Below are 25,421 nucleotides of genomic sequence, written 5' to 3'. Positions count from 1 at the left end.
TGAACCGAGTCAATATTGGTTATCCATATATGTGCATGTGAACATGTATGTAGGTAATTATATGAGTATTTAAAAACTATTATGTAATGATAGAACATAGTAATCATTTACCATTTACCTCTGAATCTGTGAATATTTCATTTCTCATGCCTTATCTTTTACATTTCTTTTCTCCCTTTTCTTTTTTTGAAATATATTTGACATATATAGCATTGTTACTATCATACCTTGTAATACGATGCCATTGTAGTGATAATTAACAGTTCTACCACTTTAACATAGTCATCCTTTATCTTTAGTAGTTAGAATAATTAAGTTCTCGTCTCTTAGCACATTTGATGTTCCTCATACAACATTGTCTATGTGCACTGTGCTGTGTATTATCCTTCTAAGGATTTCTTTACTACTCATTGGAAGTTTGTACTATTAAATAACATCTGCCCTGTCCCCCCACACCCTAACCCCTGGCAATCACCATTTTATTCTGTTTTTACAAGTTTCTCTTCTTTTATGTTCCACATGTTAGTGATACTGAATAGTACTTGTCTTTCTCTCTCTGACTTATGTCACTTAGCATAATGTGCGCAAGGTCTCTCCATGTTGTAGCAAATGGCAGGATGTCCTCCTTTCTCATGGCTGAGTAATACTCCATTGTATGTAGGCACCACATCTCCTTTATCCATTCATCTACCATTAGACACAGTTGTTTCCAATCTTGGCTATTGTAAATAATGCTGCAATGAGATGGGGTACATACATGTTTTGGGGGCTTTGTTTATTCATTTGAGAGACGGGGGGGAGTGTGAGCAAGAGCATGAGCAGGGGAAGGCACAGAGGGAGAGGGAGAAGTGGACTCCGCACTGAGCAGGGGTCCTGATGCTGGGCTTGATACCAGGATGCCAGGATCATGACCTGAGCCAAAGGCAGAGGCTTAACCCACTGAGCCACCCAGGCACCCCATATATTTTTGAGTTAGTGTTTTAATTTTCTTTGGGATAAATACCCAGAAGTGGAATCATATGGGTAACTGGATCATATCGAGTACTATTTTTAATTTTTTTTAGGGCCCTCAATACTGTTTTCCATTGTAGCTGCAGCACCTGTGTGCAGGACTTCTCTTCTTCCACATCCTCAGCAGCACTTGATAACACTTGTCTTCTTGCTGATGGCCATTCCACTGGACGTGAAGTAATACCTCATTGTGGCGTAGATTTACGTTTCCCTGATGACTGGTGATGCTGGGCATCTCTTCATGTACCTGTTGGCCATTTTTATGTCTTCTTAGGAAAAAAGTGTATTTAGGTTTGCCCATTTTTTATTGAAGAATAATTAACATACAGTGTTATATCAGTTTAAGGTGTACAATATAATGACTCAACAATTCTATACCTTAGTGCTCAGCAAGATATGTGTATTTTTATCCTTTTTAAATCAGATTGTTTGGGTTTTGTTATTGAGTTGTATGAGTCCTTTGTACATTTTGGAGATTAACCCCTTATCTGATATATCACTTGTAAAATGTTCTCCCATCCTACAGGTTGCCTCTTCATTTTGTTGTCTCTTTTGCTGTGCGTAAGTTTTCAGGTTTCTTGTAGTCAGTCCCATTTGTTGATTTTGCTTTTGTTGCTTGTGCTTTTAGTGTCATATCCAAAAAGTCATTGCCAAGACCAATGTCAAGGAGGCTCCTCTCTTCACTTTCTTCTGGGAGTTTTACGGTATCAGGTCTTATATTTAAGCCTTTGATCCATTTTGAGTGAATTTTTGTGAGTGGTGCTCTTGGCTCTCTTGTCAATTATTAATTGGCTGTATGATCAGGAAGTTCATTCTGGGTCCTCTATTCTGTTCTGTTGGCCTAGGTATCTGATTTTGTGCCAGTACCATACTGTTTTTATTACTGTAGCCTTGTAGTGTAGTTTGAAATCAGAATGTATGATACCTCCAGCTTTGTTCTTTTTCATCGAAATTGCTTTGGCTAATCTAGGTCTTTGGGTATTGATTTGTGTTTACATGGTGGTTCCAGACAAATTTGAGGATTGTTTTTTCTATTTCTGGGAAGAATGCTATTGGTATTTTGATGTGGATTGCATTGAATCTATACTTGGGTTTGGGTAGTATAGACAATTTTACAATATTTATTTTTCTAATCCATGAAAACACGTTGTCTTTCCATTTGTGTCTTGATTTCTTTCAACCAGGTCTTGTAGTTCTCATTTTACATATTTTTCACTTCCTTGGTTAAGTCTATTCCTAAGTATTTTATTCTTATTGATGTTGTTATTGTTAATGGGAAAGTTTTATTGATTTTTTTTCCAGATGTTTCGTTCTTAGTATATAGAAATGCAACTGATTACTGTATCTTGATTTCATATCCTATAAGTTTACTGAAGTCACTGATTAGTTCCAAGTGTTTTTGTTTGAGTCTTTTGGATTTTTCACTCTACAGAATCATAACCTTTGCAAATAGTGACCATTTTACTCGTTCCTTCTCAATTTGTATGCCTTTTATTTTGATGTCTTGCCTAATTGCTCTAGCCAGGATGTCCAGTACCACATTGAATAAGAATGATAAGAGTGGGCACCCTCGTCCTTGTCTTGATCTTAGAGAAAAAAACTTTCCATTTTTCTCTATTGAATATAATGTTAGGCATGGATTTGTCACATATGACCTTTACTACATTATGGTATGTTCCTTCTATACCCAATCTGCCAAGGGTTTTTATCATGAAGGATGTTGTATTTTGTCAAATGCTCTTTTCTGCATCTATTGAGATGATCCTATGATTTTAAATTTTTCATTTTATCAATGGAATGTGCTGTATTTATTGATTTGTGTATGTTGAAACATCCTTGCATCCCAAGGATAAATCCCCCTTGGTCATAGTGTATAAACCTCTTAATGTGTTCTTGAATTGGGCTTCCTAATATTTTGTTGAGAACTTTGCCTCTCTATCGTCAGGGATATTGTTCTATAGTTGACTTTTCTTCTGGTGTCCCAATCAGGCATTAGTGTCTGGGCAATCTAATGCTTGTCTCATAGAATGCATTTAGACACATTCTCATCTCTACAGTTGTTTGCAAAGGTTTGAGAGAGGTTGGTATTAATTTTTCTTTGAATGTTGGTAGAATTCATCAGTAAAGCTATCAGCCCTAGAATTTTCAATGTTGGGAGGTTTTTGATTACTGTGTCTATCTCTTTGCTAGTTCCTGGTCCCTTCAGATTTTTTTTTTTTAGTATTTTAACTATGCATTTGAGAGAGAGAGAGCACAAGCAGGGAGAGCAGCAGGCAGAGGGAGAGGGAGAAGCAGGCTCCCCACTGAGCAAGAAGCCCATGAAGGGGGTTCAATCCCAGGACCCTGGGATCATGACCTGAGCTAAAGACAGATGCTTAACCAACTGAGCCCCCCAGGCGTCCCTAGATTTTCTATTTCTTTCTGAAATGGTCTTGGTAGGTTTTATGTTCCTAGAAACTTATCCATTTCTTCTGGGTTATCTAATTTGTTGGCCTATAATTGCTAATAATAGTGTTGTATGGTCCTATATATTTCTGTTGTAATGTCTCCTTTTTCATTTCTAATTTTATTTATTTTAGTCTTCTCTCTCTCTTTTAGTCTGCCTAAAAGTCTGTCAGTTTTGTTTATCTTTACATAAAACCAGATTTAGTTTTGTTGATATTGTCTATTATTTTTCTGTTCTCTATTTCATTTATTTCCACTCTGATCTTTATTGTTTCCTTTCTTCTGATAACTTTGGCCTTAATCCATTCTTCTTTCTCTGGTTCCTTGAAGTGTAAAGTTAGGTTGTTTATTTAAGATCTTTCCAATTTCTTAACATATGCATTTATCACTATAAACTTTCCTCGGGGAACTGCCTTTGTGGCATCCCATAAGATTTGATATATTGTTATTTCCATTTTTATTTATCTTGTGATCATTTTTCTATTTTCTCTTTAATTTCTTCTTTGATCGATTGGTTGTTCAGAAGTGGGTTGTTTGGTTTCCATGTAGTTTTTAGTTTCCACATAGATTTTCCAGTTTTCCTCTTATTGTAGATTTATAGAAAAAAAAATATGTCTATTGAGGTCAGAAAAAAAATAGTTATCTTAAATTCAGTCATCTTAAATTTGCTGAGATTTGTTCCATGCCCTATCATGTGATCTTGGAAAATGTTTTGTGCGCACTCAGGAAGAATGTGTATTCTGCCGCTGTTGGATGGAATGTTCTATATCTATCTGTCAAGTCCATTTATTCGAGAGTATGGTTCAAGTCCAATGTTCCCTTGTTAATTTTCTCTCTGATCTAACCATTGCTCATATAGAGGAACTGAAGTGCCCTACTAGTATTGTACAGTTGTCTATTTCTCCCTTTAGATCTCTGCATATTTCCCTAATAGATTTAGTGATCTGATGTTTGGTATGTATATAATTATGTATTATATCTTCTAGATAGATTGACCATTTTATCATTTTATAATGACCTTCTTTATCTCTTGTTATCATTTTTGGCATGAAGTCTATTTTGTGTTATGTAAAGTATGGGTATGCCCATGTTCTTTTGATTTCCATTTGCATAGAATATCCTTCTCCGTCCCTTCATTTTGAGCCTATGTGTGTCTTCAGAGCTGAAATGAGTTTCCTGTGGGCAGCATATAGTTGGGTCTTCTTTCTTATCCATTCAGCTACTCTGTGCCTTGTGCCTGGTGAAGTCATCCATTGGTATTTTGAGTGACTATTGCTACATAAGGACTTACTACTACTGCCTTCGTATCATCTGCCTTCTGCTTGTCTTGTTCCTCTTGTTCCTCCTTTGTTTCTTTTCCCCTCTATTTCTGCCTATCTTTGCAAAATGGTGGTTTTCTATGGTGATTTGATCATCCTCATTTTTTGTGTTTCATGACCCTAGATTTTTGCTTTGGGTTTACTAGGTGGCTTATACAAAATGTCTCATAGAGAAAACAGTCCTTTTTATGTTGATAACACCTTATCTTTTTTGTTGTTGTTGGTATAACAAAATGTTGATTTATTTAATCCTTTTAAATCTGTAGTGAAAGTCAACCATTCAGTTACTTATGTCCTGATCAACCCAGATCATTGGTAAAATTAAAGAATGCATACAGACCTTTGATATGAAAAAAGGCAAATGTAGACTCCATTAGGGATCTATTGTTTTTACCTGCCCAACATCCACTATTCTTTTAATGGCACCTGAGTTTCCTGTGGTGAACTGCCTGCTCTCCTATTATGGGTCCACAAGGTACACGTCTAGTAATCAAGAGTAGTCCTTTTTTGTCCTGCTTCACAAATGTGTAATCCCAGGCAGACCAATGACAGTGAGGTCCTGAACTTAGCTGGAACTAGTATGCAAGAAGCTCTCACTCCAAGGGGATCAGAAAGCTGGTAGAACATCAGTCTGGAGCTTCTGGTGGCCATCATTTTGCCTGAGAATGAAGCCAACCGAACCCCTCAAAAACTGGGTTTGGATAAAAGCTAAAAATTACAACTGGGGCACTAGAATTTAAAAGCTCAAAACCCCAGGGTCTTATCATTGTCAGATTATGATGTTATAATTCCATTTCTGAAAATAAAACACATTCATCCTAGAGTCTCCAAAATCTTTCTAGGAAGGAACAAAATGAAAGAAGATCTTTAGTAGTCTGACCAAAAAAAATGTCCATTATTCTCGATATTAAGAATTGAATGGAGGGGCGCCTGGGTGGCTCAGTGGGTTAAAGCCTCTGTCTTCGGCTCAGGTCATGGTCTCAGGGTCCTGGGATCGAGCTCCGCATTGGGCTCTCTGCTCAGCAGGGAGCCTGCTTCCCCCTCTCTCTCTCTGCCTGCCTCTCTGCCTACTTGTGATCTCTCTCTCTGTGTCAAATAAATAAAATGTTTTAAAAAAAAAGAATTGAATGGAATGATTTAAAGAAAAATAAACATTATTGTTTACATAATATATTCAGAATCATGTGGTTCCTAGTGATTGGAATCTTGTCATGCTTGGAGAGGAACAGAAGACGGTAGCTGAGAAGCACATCCTCTCATAAAAGACACCTAAACAGTTTGCTTAGGATGACGAATATTAAGAATTTGAACATAAAACTTTTTCTCAGAGGAAACAATCTTAGTCTCTAAAGAGCATTCACTTCTGACATCTCCATTCCTGATTTCAGTGGCTGCAGACTACATACATCTGCACCACACTTAGGACAAGAAAAATACCTGTGAAAGAAGAAACTACTCTTCACACAGCAGAACAGAAGATATGCTCACTTATGGTGTGAGGCATGGGTGGGAGGCACTCTCCACACATAGAACATTGCCCACTGCCACTGGTGGCTAATGTATTGTCACTGTTAGGAGCACCAGAAAGAGGAATACACCATGAAGATCACTTAGCTTTCAACTTCTGGGTATTAATAAATGGTAACAGAGAAAAACCCGAAACCTAGCAAAACCACACCAGAGAAATTTTCCCTGGCCATATACTCACAGCCTAACTTCGCATTTTGTTTCAGGGCTTGGGACATACAGAATGAATGCCAAACATTCTGTCAAAGTTGCAAACTTGCCCCTCTGAAGGAAAATCAGGATATTAATCAGCCCACGTAATTTCAAAAGTCCAACCACAATATTCACATACTGCCTCACTTTCCCAAATGACACCAAAGGGTGGTTTCAAAACAGGTGGTACCAGTGCTCCTCTAGCCATGGCCTGGGCTTCCAGGAAACATCGCTTGTGTACTGAATATGCAAAATGGACTGTCCCACAGTTGCATTTTTAGAGTAAATGGTGAATCATCACAAGCAAAGCCACAAGAACCTTTTCAACTTTGGCTCAAAGTGGGCAAAGGGACCTGGCTTACATCCATGAAAGCATGGGGCCAAACCAGCTGCTCCAGAGCCTCGTTAAGTTTAAGTGTATCCTGCTGACTTATTCTTAGCACTCTGTTTGTCCTCTCCATGTTTTCTCTGCAAGTCATGTCTTCTCTGAAGGTCTCTTAGGAGTCTGCAAAACACCCATTCCATGTCACCTTTTCTGAAACGTTCTCTGAGAAGCGTGGCTTCTCCTAGCTGAACCTGGATTACCCAGGCTTCCAGACCTCGCAGGCTTCAGAGCTGATAACACCTTATCTTCCTTCACCTATTAAGCTTTTTATATTTTTGTTATTAGTTTACCTCTTTTCATGTTGTATATTCATTGAGAAATTATAGTAGATACAGTTCTAATGAATGTTCTTTTCTGTAAGTTTTTATATTATAATTAGGTGGTTAACATGCCATTCCAATAGAGTTATGGTTTTCTGTTTTATTTTCACCTTTGTGTACTTTCACTTGCTGTTATGTCACTCACTGATGTCTTTTCATTTCAGCTGAAGACATTCTTTCAACACTTCTTGTAAGGCAAGTCTGGTGGTGGTGATTCCCCCCTCAGTTTTTTTCTGGGAAAGCCTTTATTTCTCCTTCATATCTGAGGGCTAATTTTACTAGAAAACATACGTTGGCTGACCGTTTTTCTTTCGCCACTTTGAATATATCATTCCTCACTCCTGTTCTATAGAGTTTCTTCTGAGAAATATACTGGTAACCTAACGGGGCTTCCTTTGTAGGTTACTTTTTTTCTTTTTCCCTTGGTTGCTTTAAAGATTCTTTCTTGATCATTGATTTTTGGCAGCTTCATTACAAGATATTCTGGGGAGGGCCTTTTTGCAATGAGATAATATGGTATTCTATTAGTTTCTTGGATTTGTATGTTTAATTCCTTCCCCATGATAGGGAAGTTCTCAACTACTATTTTTCTAAAGATAATTCTTGCTCTCCTCTCTTCTGATAGACCAATTGTTTTTATATTTGTTTTTCTCATATCTAATACCTCTCATAGGGTTTCATCACTTTTTAAAAATCTTAGTCCTCTCTCTTCTAAGTTATCTCTAAATTAGTGACCTCCAGGTCACTAATCTGTTCTAAATCTGATCTGTCTTATTTCCAATACTTTCTAATCTAATCTTCATCTGATTCATTGAATTTGTCATCTCCAGAATTTCTGTCTGGTTTGTTGGTTTGTTTGTTTATTTGTTTCAGAGAAATAGAAAATTTTAGTGTGCATAAATAAAAGGGTGGTTTAGTTCTATCTGGTTCTTTTTAAAAACTTCAATCTCTTTGATAAAGAACTCTTTCTTTTTTTCAAAGTTTTATTTAAATTCTATTTAGTTAACATACAGTGCAATATTGGTTTCAGGAGTAGAATCCAGTGATTTATCATTTATATACAAACCCAGTGCTCATCATAATAAGTGCCCTCCTTCATACCCATCACCCATGTATCCCATCCCCACCCACCTCCCTCCATCAATCCTGTTTGTTCTCTATCCTTAAAGAGTGTCTGTCTTATGGCTTCAGCTGGTTAAGCGTCTGCCTTTGGCTCAGGTCACGTTCCCAGGGTCCTGGGATTGAGGCCTGCATCAGGTTCCCCACTCAGCGGGGAGTCTGTCTCTCCCTCTCCCTCTCCCCCACCTCATGCTCTTTCTCACTCTCTCTCTCAAATAAATAAAATCTTTTTTTTTAAGTGTTTCTTATGGTTTGTCTCCTTCCACCTTCTTTGTTGTTTGTTTCCCACACCATATGTTCATGTTTTGTTTCTTAAATTCCACATATGAATGAAATCATATGGTATTTGTCTTTCTCTGATTGACTTATTCCTTTTAGCATAATACACTCTAGCTCGATCCACATGGTTCCAAATGGAAACATTTCATTCTTTTTTTTTTTAAGATTTTATTTATTTATTTGACAGACAGAGATCACAAGTAGGCAGAGAGGCAGGCAGAGAGAGAGGAGGAAGCAGGCTCCCCGCGGAGCAGAGAGCCCGATGCGGGGCTTGATCCCAGGGCCCTAGGATCATGACCTGAGCCGAAGGCAGAGGCTTTAACCCACAGAGCCACCCAGGCGCCCTCATTTCATTCTTTTTGATGGCTGTATAATATTCACACACACACACACACACACACACACCCCACATCTTGATAAATAACTCTTTCTGTTCATTAATTTTATTCCTGAGTTCACTAAATTGACTTTCAGAGTTTTCTTGTAGCTCACCACGGGATCTCTTCCTAACAGCTGTTTCGAATTCTTACTTAGATTGCAACATTCCATGCCTTTGCGATCGACCACTGGAGAATGACCCTTTCCTCTTTGCCATACCATGTTCCTGTGATTTTTCATAGCGTTTGACAAAATGTCTCTGCCATCCCATTTAAAGTAGCACATACCTTTAATTGTTTACTGCAGTTCAACGTACTTGCAATTAGAAGCCACTCCTTTGATTTCCAGAAGGGGGCGCTAGAGCTCGTTTTTGGTTTCTCTTTACCCGCGTTGGCTCCGGGCTGCACTGGAGAGCATTGATTTTAAAAAGCTGGTGTAGGGACTCCTGGGTGGCTCAGTTTGTTAAGCGGCTGCTTTCAGCTCAGATCGTGATCCTACGGTCCTAGGATCGAGTTGGCTCCTGGCTCAGCAGAGAGCTTGCTTCTCCTTCCCACTCTGCCTGCTGCTCTCCCTGCTTTGTACTCTCCCTCTCTGTTAAATGAATAAATAAAGCAAAAAGAAAAAAAAAAGCTGGTGTAGAAAAAGCTGATGGCAGGGTTGGGTAAGGTGTGGTTTTAGCACCTGTTGCTTTGTGGGTGCCCACAACCCACCCCAACAGTGGCAGAATCCTCAAGCTGGGATACTGCCAGAGATCTGAGGGCAAACCCCCTGCTGAAATCCCAAAGCTGATGGCCAGGGAAGAGGTTCCTTCAATGACCTTTGTTATTCTTGTCTGCCCCCCACCCCGGCCCACCCCACCTCACCCCACCCCCACACCCAGAGTTGCAAAGGTCCCTTCTCAGAAATCTGTGCACCTGGAGAAAAGTGGGTTCAGTCAATCACTCAGCACTTTTGCTTTCTACCTCCTCTGTGAGGGCAGTCTCTGGCCCTGAAGAGTGAGCTGGTTCCTCAAGATCCTCCTTCTCCTCTGCCTCCAAACTCCTCTCTGCCCTGCCTGGATGGGTGCTTGCTTCTCCCATCAGGTTGGCTGGACCTCTGCAAATTCTCTCTCTCTGGTGCGTGTCCACCATGTTTGGCTCTCTCCAGTTTTGCTTTTTCCTCAGTTGCAGCAAATGTGGGTAGGGCAATTCCCCCCCACCAGCCCCTTCCCTTGAATTCCAACTCCCTTGGATCCTCAGCAGCCTCCAAGATTCTATCTACTTACTTTTTGAAGCACAGGTGCATAGAAATGTAATGTACAGAACCACCTTCATTCAGTTGTGAATCACCCTTTTAATCTGGTTTCTGTTAAAATATCTTGCTAGAAAACTATTAGGACATCTTATGGGATTGTGTTGGAACTTTATAAGAACATCCAACCTGAATAAAACTCAGATATCAAAAAACTCTACTTTCCTGAGACATATAAATCTGAAGGTAAATACATAAGTAAGCTTTCGATAAATACAAACAGATAAAATCGAGATATGAGAAATCAATCACTGTTCGTTGTATGAAGGCCTTCACTTTGTTTATTCACACAATTCTGACAGGCTTGGGTATCTATTCCTAAATTCATATCAGATTCAAAGCATCAAATTAGTTTTAGGGAGAGGACTGCTAGAAACAGACTAAAAGCAGAAAGAAATGACAGCCGGTCAATTGGAAGAAAGAAAAACACAAAAGAAAAGACTCCTAGAGCCACCTGATCTGGCTCTGAAGAGCCCAATAGGAATCAGTGTATATGCTATTGTGTATTTGGTATTGATACAGATGATAATGGTCATGAATCATCAAGAAACACTTACATCTGCTGAAAACGATAGTCTATGTTTAATAAAGATTCACTAAGATTTCTTCGCAACTTCAGATCTTTGAGGGCCAACCTCATCTGTCTTATACCCCCAGTGTCAACCCAAGACTGTCTTTATGCCAGACATCAAGCAGCAACAACAGTTGCTAAAAAACAAATTAGTTACCTTTCCAATCGAATCTTAGCTACCTGGAGGGTCTTGGACTTTTACAATAAACTGAAATTAAAGTCTCACTTCAGTTAGTTACTTCTCCGAAAGAACAAGTCTTACATATTTAAATCCACCCACCGTAGTTGTGTTCCCATTGCAAAAATACAGTCCCAGGTTACCATGGAGGTAGGATCATGTTGATTGAAATGCTAATGGAAACTAAAGCTCTTGCTTTCTTTCCAGAAATCTTTTGTCCAAATCCTCCCTCTATCCTTAATGGGCAGCACACCAGACCTTCTCAGGGAAACTTTCCCTATGGAAAGGAAATTACTTACATGTGTGACCACCACCCAGCCAGAGGGATGACCTTCAACCTCATCGGGGAGAGCACCCTCCGCTGCACAAGTGACGATGAAGGGAACGGGATTTGGAGTGGCCCTGCCCCTCGCTGCGAACTTGCTGGTTCTACAGGTCAGTGCATACATATTTCCCTATGTCCCATCTAGATCAGAATATCTAGGTGAGAACCTCCCTATTTCTATGGGGACAGTCATTTTGGCTTGGGAATGTGGCTTTCTTCTAAAAGTAAGGCACACAGAATTACCTACTGGGAGAATGACAGGTGTGTTCTAGATGTGCCTTGCTGTGTCCCAATTGCTGGTCCTCTGATGGCCCTTCCTTCTGGGGTGAGGAGTGTGGGATAGTGACAAGAGAAGGAGGGAGACAATGGGAAGAATCAGTGAGGCCCACACTTTACATAGACTACTTTCAAGCACTAAAAGCAAATGCCAAAGAAAACACTCTGTCGTACCATCTCTATTACAAGTTGTATTTCGGAGCTCCTGCGTCGCTCAGTTGGTGGAGCGGCCGATTCTTGACCTCAAGGTCTGGATCTCAGGGTTGTGGGTTCAGCCCCACATTGAGCTCCCTAATGGACATGGAGCCTACTTTAAAAAAACAAACAAACAAACAAAAACACACACACATACACACAAAAACCCAGCTGTATTTCTATTGGATAGATGGGTGTGCTGAGCAAAAAGCACATGTTGATGGCTGTATTTTACTTTAGATTTGATGCGATGGAAATGACTAAGGAAACTCCAAGGCAGGCATTTGTATTGCTTTTGTTCCTTCTAAGTGTTCTGCTCAGCCTGTGACTGCATTTTGTTGACCCTTCGTCTCATGTTTAGCAACAGGCACTCAAGACGTCCTAGAGAAGTGGAGTTCAAGGTTGTGCTCTGGGCAGCTCCCTCCTTTTACATATTAGTCTGGCATTAAATGACAATATCTGTACAATCCGGGGCTCATTCGTGGCTGTCCTGGTCCTTGAAACAGCTCTGTGCACCAGTGAGGACAGGTAGCACCAAAGTGGTCCTTTGCAGACCCCGGTGGTACTCCCATCTGATGCAGTTTGCAGGAAGAGAATACAGGTGGTCCTGTTTACAGGCTGAAGGTCTACATTTAAAGAATCAGTTTTCCCACTGATTGGGAAATAAGTAGTGCCTGCTTTGGGTCTTCCTGTGTCTCTAAGAGTCAAACATGCTATTAGATATGTTGGCGTATTTGTACTTCTTTGTTTCAGTGAATGTCTTTTCTTGTGTTTTGGGGGGGTCTTGTTCTTAGAATGCCCCCATCTGCCCAAGATCCACAATGGGTATTACCTTGAAAGACCTGCATCTCCATATCTTCCTGGAATGACTGTCAACTACACTTGTGACCCAGGCTACTTGTTGGTGGGAAGAGCCTTCATATTCTGCACAAACCAGGGAACCTGGAGCCAATTTGATCATTTTTGCAAAGGTATTTATTATTCTTGTTGGGTTTTTTAATGGAAAATGGATGCACGGGGCTGATAAGACTGAGAGATCTTTCTGAGAAGATTGTGAAATGAGTGTCAATAGAGGGGGGAGAAAAGTGGGGGAAAAAAAGATGGGAAGGAGGTTACCCAAGGACTCTTAGTTCTACCAAAGTAGTAGAATGAACTGATGGAATTTCCAGTAATACGGTAGACATCAAACACCAATTTAAAATGATTTGTGGACTTTTAACTAATAATGTATCTTAGCTCTGAAGGATCTCAGAGAGTCACAAGGGGTCCTCACCAATACCTTAAATAAGAAACTAGAAGTACACTTTTTTTTGTAAGGAAAATTGAAGCATGGAGCAAGGTTGAGAGCAATTAATTCCTGGAATTACTGAATATGGGTCCTTATTATAACTTCCAAGACCAAAGGTGAAGTGCTATTTCATCTCTTCCCTAGAACAAGTGCCAGGAATTACTGCCTTTATTCCTGTCTGTGTTTGCATAGACTTAAAATCTTTTGTTGTTAATATTCTTAAAAACTACAAAATTTGGGATTAAAAATATTCTGTGACTAAGCATGGTACTGAGGTCTTTAATAAAAATTATTTGTGTTAATCTCTCAAGGAGTCTGATGAGTTGGGATTATTCTTGCTATTCTACAGAAGAGAGAATTGAGAGAGAGACCCAGTAACTAGTCCATGGTATGCAGCTCGTGGGTGGTGGTGCCTGCGTTGGGCCACTGCCCCACCCATGCTTTTATTTATTTATTTATTTATTTTTAAAGATTTTATTTATCTGACAGACAGAAATCACAGGTAGGCAGAGAGGCAGGCAACCGCCGAGCAGAGAGCCCTATGCAGGGCTCGATCCCAGGACCCTGGGATCATGACCTGAGCCGAACATAGAGGCTTTAACCCACTGAGCCACCCAGGCGCCCCCCAGCCATCCTTTTAAACACTGCACTGTATTCTGTCTCCTTTCAAATGTGGTTCTTTTGACTTTGCACAGCAGTAAGTTAGCAATTTGCTCTTTGTCCCCCTTCTTTTCTTTTTAGAAAACTAAGAGCAGGGATGAGGTAGGAGGGATTTCAGGCATGCCTGTGTTTCAAATGTAAAGGAGCAGTTAGTCCTATGGCTGCCATGGTGGTTATAGGGCCAGAGGGCGCTCCGCAACCGAAAAGTCTCAGAAGTCCTTGGCTAGCCACACTCTGATTTTAGAGAAAGAAAATGAGGTCCTCTACAGAGGTGTAAATGGCCCTCCTGTATTTATTTACAAGAATGGAGTGCATATACTGTGGAGTCCCTGTGTCTCTGCAGAAATAGGAACGCTTACCCCTCCTTGCTTTAGTCGCCTGGAGAAGTAGGGAGGGTCAAGGAATACTTCAAAGATTAAGTATTCTAATCAAGACTCTAGGAAGGTTCTTCTCCTGAAAATAAAAGGGTAATATTCTATTCTCTTGGCAGCTGCTTTTAAGTAAAATTCATTTTGTCTTAATAACTGTCCTCTTTGAACGTGCTTTATAGCAGTCATTCTAGGTCTTTAGCATGAGCAAAATCAGCCAGGAACCTTGTTAAGATTAGGATCTCAAGCGTCATTCCTAAGAACTCTGATTCTGACATTTTGAACTGGAGTTTGGACTACTTTTAACAAACCCATCAGTATATTCTGAAGTAGGAAGACCACAGACCATACTTTGGGAAATACCACTTTATCTTGTTGGTTCCTATACAGAAAAGAATAATTTAGCCTCATGTTTGAATAATTACAACTAAAAAGCAGGCTTTGCTTAAAGCTGAAGAAGGTATCGACAGCTGGGCAGAAAAAAAAGCAAAACAAAGAAGAAAAAGTAGAAAAATTATGTTTTGAATTTAGAATCATGATTTACTAGCCTCTTTGTTCTATGCATAGAAATGAGCCAGAAACATGCATTAAATCAAGAAGCAAAATACGAGTATGTACTGTATACCTAGGGAGAGTTAATGTGATATTCCTGTTTCCTTATGGGGTGACCAAAGTGGATCCAGTGTTAGAACATGGTGATCATATCTCCCAATCTTTCCCCAGTTGCAGAGGTATCAATAATTAAAAGTGGATGCATAATACATTCCATATTCTTACTTTACCCAAGAAATGAAAGTCAGAGAATTTAAAATCCTAAGATGTTGGGTGGGTGTCAACAGTTCCTGATTGAAAACATGACATCTTTGCTGAAGGCAAAGCAGTTTGGGGTCATAGATCTCTCCACTATGTCAGTTTCAATTAACAATTAACAATAAAATGTCAATTTCCTTCTGATTTTTCTAATTTCAGAGGTAAAATGTATCATCCCAGAGTTTATGAATGGAATCCGGAAGGAGCTGGAAATGAGAAAAGTGTATCACTATGGAGATAATATAACTTTCGAGTGTGAGGATGGGTATACTCTGAAAGGCAGTCCCCAGAGCCAATGCCAGGCAGAAGACACATGGAATCCTCCTCTTGCCATATGCACATCTAGTAAATGGAGCTGCAAGAAATGTAGGTCCTTCCTTAGTCATGGTTACTATTCATTCGTTCTGCAATACTGTCACTGAATGTGGTGTGATGTTTATAACACCTGCTAAGAGCTAAGGAGTACGACAGGAGCTCCTAATTCTTCCCAGAAAGCCCTTGCAATGAAAGTAAGGCAAGCCTCACTCTTCTCACACTGCTCAACCCATCCATCTCTCCTCAGGAACCCCTCTGAACCTTTTTTGTCTATATTACTCTATTGTTGATTGCATGGCACAGTAATGATTTGTTCATAGCCTTGGGGCCTTAAAAGTCAGGAGCACATCAATGGTAGTGCAGGCCTTCAAGAATATTTCAACATGAGTGAGAGAGCACTTTCCAAGGTGCAGAGACAAGATGGTTGGTCTCCCTCACTGGTATACAGGATTTTAAGCTGGTACAGCTGGATAGAGCAGATTTAGAAATCATGTATCTTAAATTGCACTTATGAGTGAAATCATATGGTATTTGTCTTTCTTTGATTGATTTATTTCTTTTAGCATAATACCTAAAGTTCCATCCACGTCATTGCAAATGGCAAGATTTCATTCTTTTGACAGCTGAGTGATAATCCAGTGTGTGTGTGTGTGTGTGTGTGTGTGTGTGTGTATACCACATCTTCTTTATTCATTGAAGAACAAAACAGATGAACAGAGGGGAAGAGAAAAAAAATAAAATAAGTTAAAAATGGAGAGGGAGGTCAATAAGAGACTCTTTTTTTTTTTAAGATTTTATTTATTTATTTGACAGAGAGAGAGATCACAAGCAGGCAGAGAGAGAGAGAGAGAGAAACAGGCTCCCCGCCGAGCAAAGAGCCCGACGCGGGGCTCGATCCCAGGACACTGAGATCACAACCCGAGCCGAAGGCAGCGGCTTAATCCACTGAGCCACCCAGGCGCCCCCAATAAGAGACTCTTAACTACAGGGAACAAATTGAGGGTTGCTGGAGGGGAGGCAGGTGGGGGGATGGGGTAACTGGGTGATGGGCATTAAGGAAGGCACCTGGTGTAATGATCACTGGGTGTTGTATAGAACTGATGAATCCCTAAACTCTACCCCTGAAGCTAAGAACACACTATATGCTAACTAAATTTAATTCAAATTTTAAAAAATTAGTTAATTAAAAAAAAAGAAATCATGTATCATTGAGCTCAGTAGAAGAGTACCCCTCTGCTAACAACTAGAGAGTGATATAAGATAGAAAACCCTCAATCCTAAATTTGTACACATCAAGATGCTATTGAGCAAAATTAACAGTGTATAATCATCTTTAATCAAAATTAATGTGAAGCTGCCCTCCACAACTCTTATAACTCTTTGTTATAATACATGATTGAATGCTAAGATTGTTCAAGATCTATTTTTTATAGTTAATCCCTTAAACATGTTAACTAAGCTGACTCACATAATATTTCCAAATTATAAATTTGACACTCCCTTAATGTCAAATTATATTTACTTCTTTGGCAAAAATCTCACTGTTGAACCAACTGGATGCCTTTAGAGAATTCTGAAGATGTGTCTGCGAGAGAGAGAAAATTCACATAATTGGAAGAGTAACCATACCAGATAGTAAAAGAAAATAGAAAGCCACAATACCTGAATTACTTTATGCCAGCACAAAAAAATAAACTTACTTTCATAAGTAAATGGAACAAAGCAGATATTAATAAAATAAATGTATCTTGCAGATAAAACATAATAACAGACATCAAACCATGGGAAAGGAAAAGATGACCAAATGCTATAAGGTAGCACTGAAGAAATTTTTTTTTAAAGATTTTATTTATTTATATGACAGACGGAGATTACGAGTAGGCAGAGAGGCAGGCAGAGAGAGAAGGGGATGCAGGCTCCCCACCGAGCAGAGAGCCGGAGCAGAGAACTCCTTCCCAGGACCCTGGGATCATGACCTGAACCGAAGGCAGAGGCCTCAACCCACTGAGCCACCCAGGTGCCCCGACCCTTTCTTTTTATCTTATAATAAATACCAGATGGAATAAAGAGAAGTTTAAAAAGTGACCATAGAACAGCTAAGGTAAAATATAAAAATATTTATGAAACAGCTAAAGGAAGGGCAGCGTTTTGAGTTTTCTGATAGCATAGAGAAAATCATAAAATGTCAACAAATTTGTCTTCGAATTTACATACTTGGAAAAGTAAATTTGAAGACATTAGCCAGATGAGATCTCTGTGCAAATATAATGAAGGGTTAATAGTGTTCTCACGAACATATAAGTGGTGGTTGCGATGATCATACAAGCTGACATATATTGAATACTTCGTTCCACTGTTGAAGTATTAGCTAGAGAGAAAGACGCTATAAATACATAAAAACTTAGATCACAGGAAAATGTTCCAGAAAGGAATGTACCAGAACATTTCAGGATATTATAAAAAAATCAGTAGTTCTCAGCCAAAGCAATTTTGCTCTCCAGAGAATACCGGCAAAGAAGAAATTTAAAAAAAAAGACAAGGAATCACTTGATGCTTCCTCAATAAATACTGATTATAGCCAGAATTGTTGGCTTATTACATCCTGAGACTTCATTTCACAGATGTTCTAGGAAGAGAAGTCCACTAAATAAGTTACGAGCCAAATCCTTTTTTTTTTTTTAATTAACATACAATGTATTTTTTGTTTCAGGGGTACAGGTCTGTGATTCATTAGTCTTTCACAGTTCATGGCTGGCGTTCACCATAGCACATACCCTCCCCAGTTTCCATCACCCAGCCACTCGGTCCCTTCCACTCCAGCAACCCCCAGTTTGTTTCCAGAAATTAAGAGTCTTTTATGGTTTGTCTCCCTCTCTGGTTTTATCTTGTTTCATTTTTCCCTCCCTTTGCCCATGACCCCCCACCCTGCCTCTCAAATTCCTCATATCAGTGAGATCATATGATAATTGTCTTTCTCTGATTGACTTATGTCGCTCAGCATAATACCCTCTAGTTCCATCCACGTCATTACAAATGGAAAGATTTCATTTTTCTGCATAATATTCCATTGTATATATATATATACACCACATCTTCTTTATCTATTCATCTGTTGATGGACATCTAGTTGTAAGCGAAATTCTTAACAGTACAGGAGAAAAATTACAGGGACTCTTATTTTTACTTCACATATTTCTGTATTATTTGGATACTATTACATTTGTGATGAAGAAAAAGATATATATATTACGAGCAGTAAACAAGAACTAATATCCATCCATCTATTGGTGCTTCCTTTATGACAAAGGCTTCTCTGAGTCCTTCACATTTGTTAATTCTGTGAGCTCTTGAGCAAGTTAATGATTATAATTAAGCACATATATAGATATATAAAAGCTCCATGAGGGCAGGGATTTTTGTCTATTTCACTTGTGTCCCCAGTACCCAGAATTAAATAGCTTATATGTTCTCAATAAATATTTAGGGTTAGATGAGTTAGATGTACTGTGATCTCTAATACACAGGTAGGATAAATGAGATATAGAAAAATCAATGAACATGGAAAATATATGGCTATTTTTTAGCCATATATTAAACTGATTTTTAACCGAGCCAATCTGACTCCAAGGACTTGCACCCTCTTCTTCTTCTTTTTTTTTTTTTAAGATTTTATTTATTTGAGAGTGGTGGGGAAGCATGAGCAGTGGGAGGGGCAAAGGGAGAAGCAGACTCCCCAATGAGCAGGGAGCCCTATACCAGGCTCAATCCTGGGACCCTGGGGGATCATGATTTGAATGAAAGGAAGATGCTAAACTGATTGAAACACCCAGACTTGCACCCTTGTCTGTCATTCTTCTGATTCTTTTTAGAGCCAACAGGTTGAAAGAGACAGAAGCCCTAGAACAGTAAGATTAATTTAAGGCTCTCTAGTCCCTGAAGACCTACTAGAGGCATCCTGAAATCATAAGCTTCCAGAAACAGCTTTCTGGAGCTGAATGTAGGAAAAAATCAGTGAGGCAGACATAGTCGGCCTAGGCAGCTAGAAAAATGTACACCACAATTTTAGGACAGTTTTACCTAGTAAAGGATTTTTCAGGGTAGTACAATCCTGTGTGATATTTTTCATGTATACTGTTTTATAAACTCTCTTCTGTAATTGTTTTATGATAAAATTTTAAGTTAAAAAAAAAACACACTTTGCTCAGTGCACAAGATAAAATGAAGTTACATGAGGGAAACCAATGGCTTTTTATATTAGAAAAACATCAGACCATGTGCTGAAAAAGCAGGAAGAATCGTCAGTGACTGATCTCCTGTTGGTCATGCTGTGGGCCAGACTGACGCTGTCCTGCTTTTGTCTTCCCCTCAGGCACAAGTGCTCTCATAGTCGGTAAGTTTTGGGAAGGGCTGGATGAGGAGCTCTCGCACCCTGAACAGTAAGTATGCACTTACACGAGTGAAACCTGAAAGGAGAGATCAGTGTCTCCTACATTACAATTTCGGTTAGAAGGAAAGTAAGTCAAAATTCAGGCCACAGTCTGGCAAGACTGGTATCCTCACAGGCATACAGAGTGAGTGTCCTTGACGGAAGGTTCTATACTGGCTTTAAACTGTTACAACTGAATAATCCTCCTTCGTGTTCGTAGCTGGAGAGCCCTACTTCCTCTTTGGTTTATAACCCAGGAAGTTTCCTCAGGATGGTATCACGCCCACTCCCACAAACTGGAAGCCACAAAGATCAACTTCCTTAGCCCATTTAAGAGAAGTGGTTTGGTGGCAGACTCTGTGGCAGAGGACAGCTGGTCCCTGGGCCTTACACAAGGCGGGAGCGCAGGGCCCTCCAGCGCCGAGGCCAGGAGCTCCAGGGCTGTTGTCACCTAGCTGTTGAAAGGCTGCTGTGGACTAAAGGTTACAGACTGCCCTGCTCACACTTTATCAGTGACCCTGACCCTAAGACTAATGTGCTAGATTAAACCAGGAGTAGAGGGAAACTCCTAAAGGTAAGCCTGTGTGAGGTATTTCTTTTCTTTCTTTTTTTTTTTTTTTTTTTAGATTTTATTTATTTATTTGACAGAGATCACAAGTAGGCAGAGGCAGGTGGGAGGCGGGGGGTGGTGGGGAGAAGGCTCCCTGCTGAGCAGAGAGCCTGATGTGGGGCTTGATCCCAGGACCCTGAGACCATGACCCAAGCTGAAGGAAGAGGCTTAAACCTCTGAGCCACCCAGGCACCCCATTGTGAGGTGTTTCTTAAAAGTAGAATTTATACTTGCATTTAAAGAACTCACTGGCAACTTCGAGTGCGACTAGATGTTTAGAGTTTAAAATGTATGGGTTATATTTTCTGTGCATTCAATGACCCTGTTTTACTGCCTAGGTATTTTCTTTGGCCTGATCTTCTTTCTTTCATCTGTCATTGGCTCTTATTGGATAATTGTAAAGCGCAAAAAAAGGTAAGCATAGCCATATTGTCCTATAAAATGTCTATGACTGTACCTGCCTCCTCTTAAAAGCCAAAGAGAAATGAAAGAAAACCTCAAAAAAAAAAAAAAACCACTACATAAACAGATGTAATAATTCATAATTATAAAGAAGATCCTTGATGTACATTATAGAGAAGTATTCACACTAAAAGAAATATATAAGATAATAACATTTTTTTCAAGTGATACTTAAAATTATATAAGCGTCTCAGAGATCTGTGCCAGGTACTGAGAGAAGAAAACAATACATATTTTCTGTTACCTCATTACCACCATCATTCAATTGGATAGCCATTCATTCAGCATATTCTAAGGTTGTATTTTCTCTCACTCCATGTACCACCTATCATCCAAGACCCCTTCTAGGCCATTCCTCAGATAACCACTTAGTCATTGTGCCTTGGAAGCTGCTCTGGAACACTTGTTGGTATAAAAATCTGCTCTTCCTCACGCAAGGATCTCAAGTTGCCCTTCCTCACCCTCTGAAAACTTTGGCTCCTGATTCACTCTTGCTCTTTGTCTCAAGGGATGCCCTCCTTGTAATTTCTAAGAAAGGGTAAAGAGTAACTGAGTAATGAAGTACTGGCAAGTGGCCAAGTGACTTAACTCTTTGTGCTTCCACCCTGAAATCCCTAATACCAACACATACTGAAACCTAAAGGTACCAGTATTGCATCATGTCTCATTTAATTTCTGTCAGGGAAGTGCTTACTTAGCCCTTGAAGAGGCAGAGCAGCACACCACGTGAGATCCCAAGATTTGTGAGCAGTGAGAGCTGTGTTCACTCCCACCTACTGGCTATGAAACCCCCAGGGAGACACTTCCCTTCTCTGAACTTCATTTTCCTTGTCTGTAAAATAGGGACAGTAGTTCCAAGCTCACTTAACACAGTGCCTCACTTAGGATGAAGGTCAGAAAATGTGAGCTATCGTTCTTCACACGTGATCGTTACTGGCATCTCAAAGCATTAAATCCTTGGAAATACTGTCAGTCTTCCTATGCCTCATGACAAGGACTGCTGCTCTCCAAACTGTGGACGTTAATTGGACAGAACACAGAACTTCTACCTTCACTAAAACAGAAGAGGAAGCTTTGGGTCAGACCCACTGTACAGGGCCCCTGACCTTGAGAGGCTACAATGTCACAATCAGGCGATAAAGGGTTATTTGCCTGTCAGAACTGCTGTGGAAGGAAGTGTTGCTTTAGGTATGGACACTTATCTGTAAGAATTCAGAGTCTTCTGACACAAGGTACAGGGTGGTTTTCATAGCTTTTCCTCCTTTGAGTTTTGACTTAGTCTTGAAAGGGGAGATTTGGTTATGTTTTCCTTTTACATATCTCACAAAGATTTCAGAAACTTCGGCAAATTCTGCCCTAAATTTCAAAGTGAATGCCACTGACGAATTTCTTCCAAGACTGAAATGTATATAATTAAGCTATTTTCCTATTTTTCCTTTTCTGCCCATTAGCAAGAATACAGATGGGAAACCTAAAGAGATGATCCATTTACATCCTCAAGAAGACAACAGTGTAAAGCCTCAGACTCTGCAAACCAATCAGGAAGACAGCAGGTACCTCACGTATATCCTGAACTCATGTCTTGGAAAGCTCAAGTACTGAAAAATGAGAACAAGATCTGCATAGATTGCTGGTCTAGCTGGATCCCTGGGGCTGGGGTGTCAGAAGGTACTTCAGGAAGTAGAAATGCCTTGGTTGCTGTTGTGTTGGATTCTGGCTGTTTCCAGCAGTTGGGTGAGGATTGCCATCTGCGCTGTGCACAGGCACTGTTTTCACAGAGCATTCCTCTATTTTTGTGCAGGGGTGCCATGAACCTTTGAGAGGGAAGCTTTTGTTTTTCTTGTGGAACCCAAGCATTTGCCACGTGGGTGTGCCTCCGGGTCCCCCCACTCCCCTTAAGTGCACAGGGTCACCTCAGGATCCTGTGGAGTCTTTGCATTTCCTGCTTCCCAGCTCTGACTCAATTCTCTGCCTCACCTGGCCTCCTAGATCTGCTCTCTCCCTTCTGTGCCCCTCCCCCGCCCACAGGGGCTTGTCACCACACCGCATGCCTGCATTCCAGGAACTGAGAGCCCCAGCTTGGCCTCACAGGTGTTGTGTAGTAAATGTTGAGCTGTTTGCTGAAGGACTGGGGTGAAAAGGGAGATTATGCTACAACCCAAAGGGGCACACAGTGTAGAACTGAATAGTAGAAATCATGGAACCTAAAAGTAACTGTTTTGTAAATAAGGGCTTACTGGAACACAGCCTCACCCACTGTTGGCCTACTTACAGCTACTTTTCCCTCTGCGACAGAAGAGTTGAATAGAAGCCACAGATGGTGAGACTAGGTAGCTCCCAGAGCCAAAAATATTTACTATGTGGTCCTTAAGAAGAAAAGCTCCAGACCCTGAACTATATCATATGATCTGATTTTCTCACTGCTTGATCCCCTTGTAAACCTTGGTTGCCTTGCCACCCTTTTCCTAGGCCTCTCCCACATTAGACACCTGTCAGTTTTGTTAAAATCTTTAACATGTTCTCAGGGTTCCTTATTTTGACTCTTGGTTTTCTTGTAAATTCAAAATTCCACTTTTCTTTATCATACAGAGGATTTTCCCAGTCCTTGCTTACTCTGGCTATGCCCAAGTATCCTAAAATTTCTTCCTATCCAGATTCTTAGGACACTGTTAGAAACACCAGCACAAAAGCCCATTAAAGGGATTAGGCCCCTTTCTAGAAAACAGAAGCAAAAGTATCACATTTTTTTTTAAAGATTTTATTTATTTATTTGACAGAGAGAGATCACAAGTAGGCAGAGAGGCAGGCAGAGAGAGAAAGGGGAGGAAGCAGGCTCCCTGCTGAGCAGAGAGCCTGATGCGGGCCTCGATCCCAGGACCCTGGGACCATGACCTGAGCTGAAGGCAGAGGCTTTAACCCACTGAGCCACCCAGGCGCCCAAAAGTATCACATTTTAAAATAAATCTCCGTTCTGTCCTCTTTCCCATATATATATCAGCGTGCATTAATTTAAACCAGCAATTTTTTTTAAAGATTTTTTTTAAATTTATTTGACAGAGTGGAAATCACAAGTAGGCAGAAGCAGGCAGAGGGGCAGGCAGATAGAGTGGCAGAAGCAGGCTCCCCGCTGAGCAGAGAGCCCGATGTGGGGCTCGATTCCAGGACTTTGGGATTATGACCTGAGCCAAAGGCAGAGGCTTAAACCACTGAGCCTCCCAGGCGCCCCTAAACCAGCCATTTTTTAGCAACAAACATGTCAGAAATCTTAAATTCAACAGAAGACAGAAGTGGCCACAGAAAAAGGTAAAGGGGTGGGAGAGGCATTTATAGTTAATCATGATGTACACAATTCAGATCTTCTAAACAAACACAGAAGGTAGGGTCAACTTTCTCCTAATTAGAATGTGTGAATCCCTTGTTTACTATCAGGCTTTTACTCACTTTGCTTTTGTTGCATAGCTTGTCTTTCATGGCTGTTTATGAAAGCAAATGAAACAGGCATTGCTTTTTAAAAATTCAGAATTGCTAATTTACTTTTTGAAGCTTTAATGATCATCCAGCTGATTCTTCTCAAAAGACCATTAGCATGTACCTGGGGAAACCCAACTGGTAGATCCACAAGATATAGAAGTCAGGACATGGTGTGACCTTCTAGGAGAGTAATTTTTTTCTGATGTTATTCCAGTAGTTGCATTGGAAAAGAACACTATGTTAACACAAATAACATATGTATGGGAACAGAAGTCAAACAATGCAGGAGATTTTAAGATAAAGTAAGACAGAGAATATTATGCTGCTTTACCTTATGCTCTTGGGTTGAAGCATTCTTTGTCCTTTACTCTGAAGGAAAAGCTGTACAAAAGTGTTTCAAAGCCCACTGTGCTACCTGTCACCAACAGAAACACACAAAGTAACTTTAATTAAATTAAATTAATTAAAGATGAGTTGATTTCTCCTCAGTCCTGCCAGGGTACCTACCTAAACACTTGACCATTTTTCTTCCGATCAAAATTGCATTAGCCCAGCTCAGAATTCACTCACCCAAGAAGCTCTCCCCAAATGTTCTGGTGCAAAGTAATGTCTGTCTTTGGCACTCATAGCACATACTATCTCTACCATTTTCGGAATATTTTCTTTTAATAGTAATATGTGCTTAGGAAAATAATAGAAAATACCAGAAAAATATAAATAGAAAAACTACCTGTAAAAACCTCCATCCAATGGCTAATAATCCTAAGCTTATTCACATACTTTACAAGTTTATACACTAGGATTTTATTAACTGTATATTAAATCCTAGTTTGGTTTGCACCATTACAAACTGTATGTAAACTTATATCCACAGTATTCAAAATTTCATTTATCATTGTTGCCTGTTAGCACTACTACGCTCATTGACTTGCTCAGTCCTCAAACACTGATCACTCACTTAATGTGCCAGTATTGTATGTATACATTTTCTTTGCCATGCTAAACTAGCTTAGAGTAAGGATTCCCATTTAAATTTCCCCCAAATCTAAGTATAGACTTAATCAAATGAGAAGTGTACGGTAAATTGTTGAAGATAAATTTATCAAACTTTTCATGTATCCTCAACTTTTTCTGGAACATTCTTTTATATCAAGGTACACGTAAAATTGTGTACATTGACTGCTGATCAACTTTAAATTAA

General features: G+C 39.9%; 1 protein-coding gene and 1 pseudogene across 2 annotated transcripts in view; one reads left to right on the top strand and one right to left on the bottom strand.

Annotated features, from left to right (window-relative positions):
• LOC111162350 (complement receptor type 1-like) overlaps positions 1 to 25,421 on the top strand; it is a 37,646-nt gene that overhangs the window by 10,060 nt on the left and 2,165 nt on the right. The window contains exons 5-10 of one of the 2 annotated variants that reach the window (XM_022526714.1): positions 11,222 to 11,449; positions 12,605 to 12,781; positions 15,096 to 15,302; positions 19,621 to 19,641; positions 20,626 to 20,701; positions 22,201 to 22,313. In XM_022526714.1, coding sequence (XP_022382422.1) covers positions 11,222 to 11,449; positions 12,605 to 12,781; positions 15,096 to 15,302; positions 19,621 to 19,641; positions 20,626 to 20,701; positions 22,201 to 22,313 — 822 coding nt within the window. The remainder of the gene's footprint in view (positions 1 to 11,221; positions 11,450 to 12,604; positions 12,782 to 15,095; positions 15,303 to 19,620; positions 19,642 to 20,625; positions 20,702 to 22,200; positions 22,314 to 25,421) is intronic. The other variant, XM_022526712.1, reaches the window with a different exon arrangement.
• On the bottom strand, positions 6,072 to 6,973 carry LOC111162351 (annotated as a pseudogene).

This window comes from Enhydra lutris, unplaced genomic scaffold, assembly GCF_002288905.1.
Source record: "Enhydra lutris kenyoni isolate GAN:26980312 unplaced genomic scaffold, ASM228890v2 scaffoldscaffold91, whole genome shotgun sequence".
Lineage (NCBI taxonomy): Eukaryota > Metazoa > Chordata > Mammalia > Carnivora > Mustelidae > Enhydra > Enhydra lutris.
Note: the sequence above shows the minus strand (reverse complement) of the source record. Positions and strands in the feature narration are given on the sequence as shown.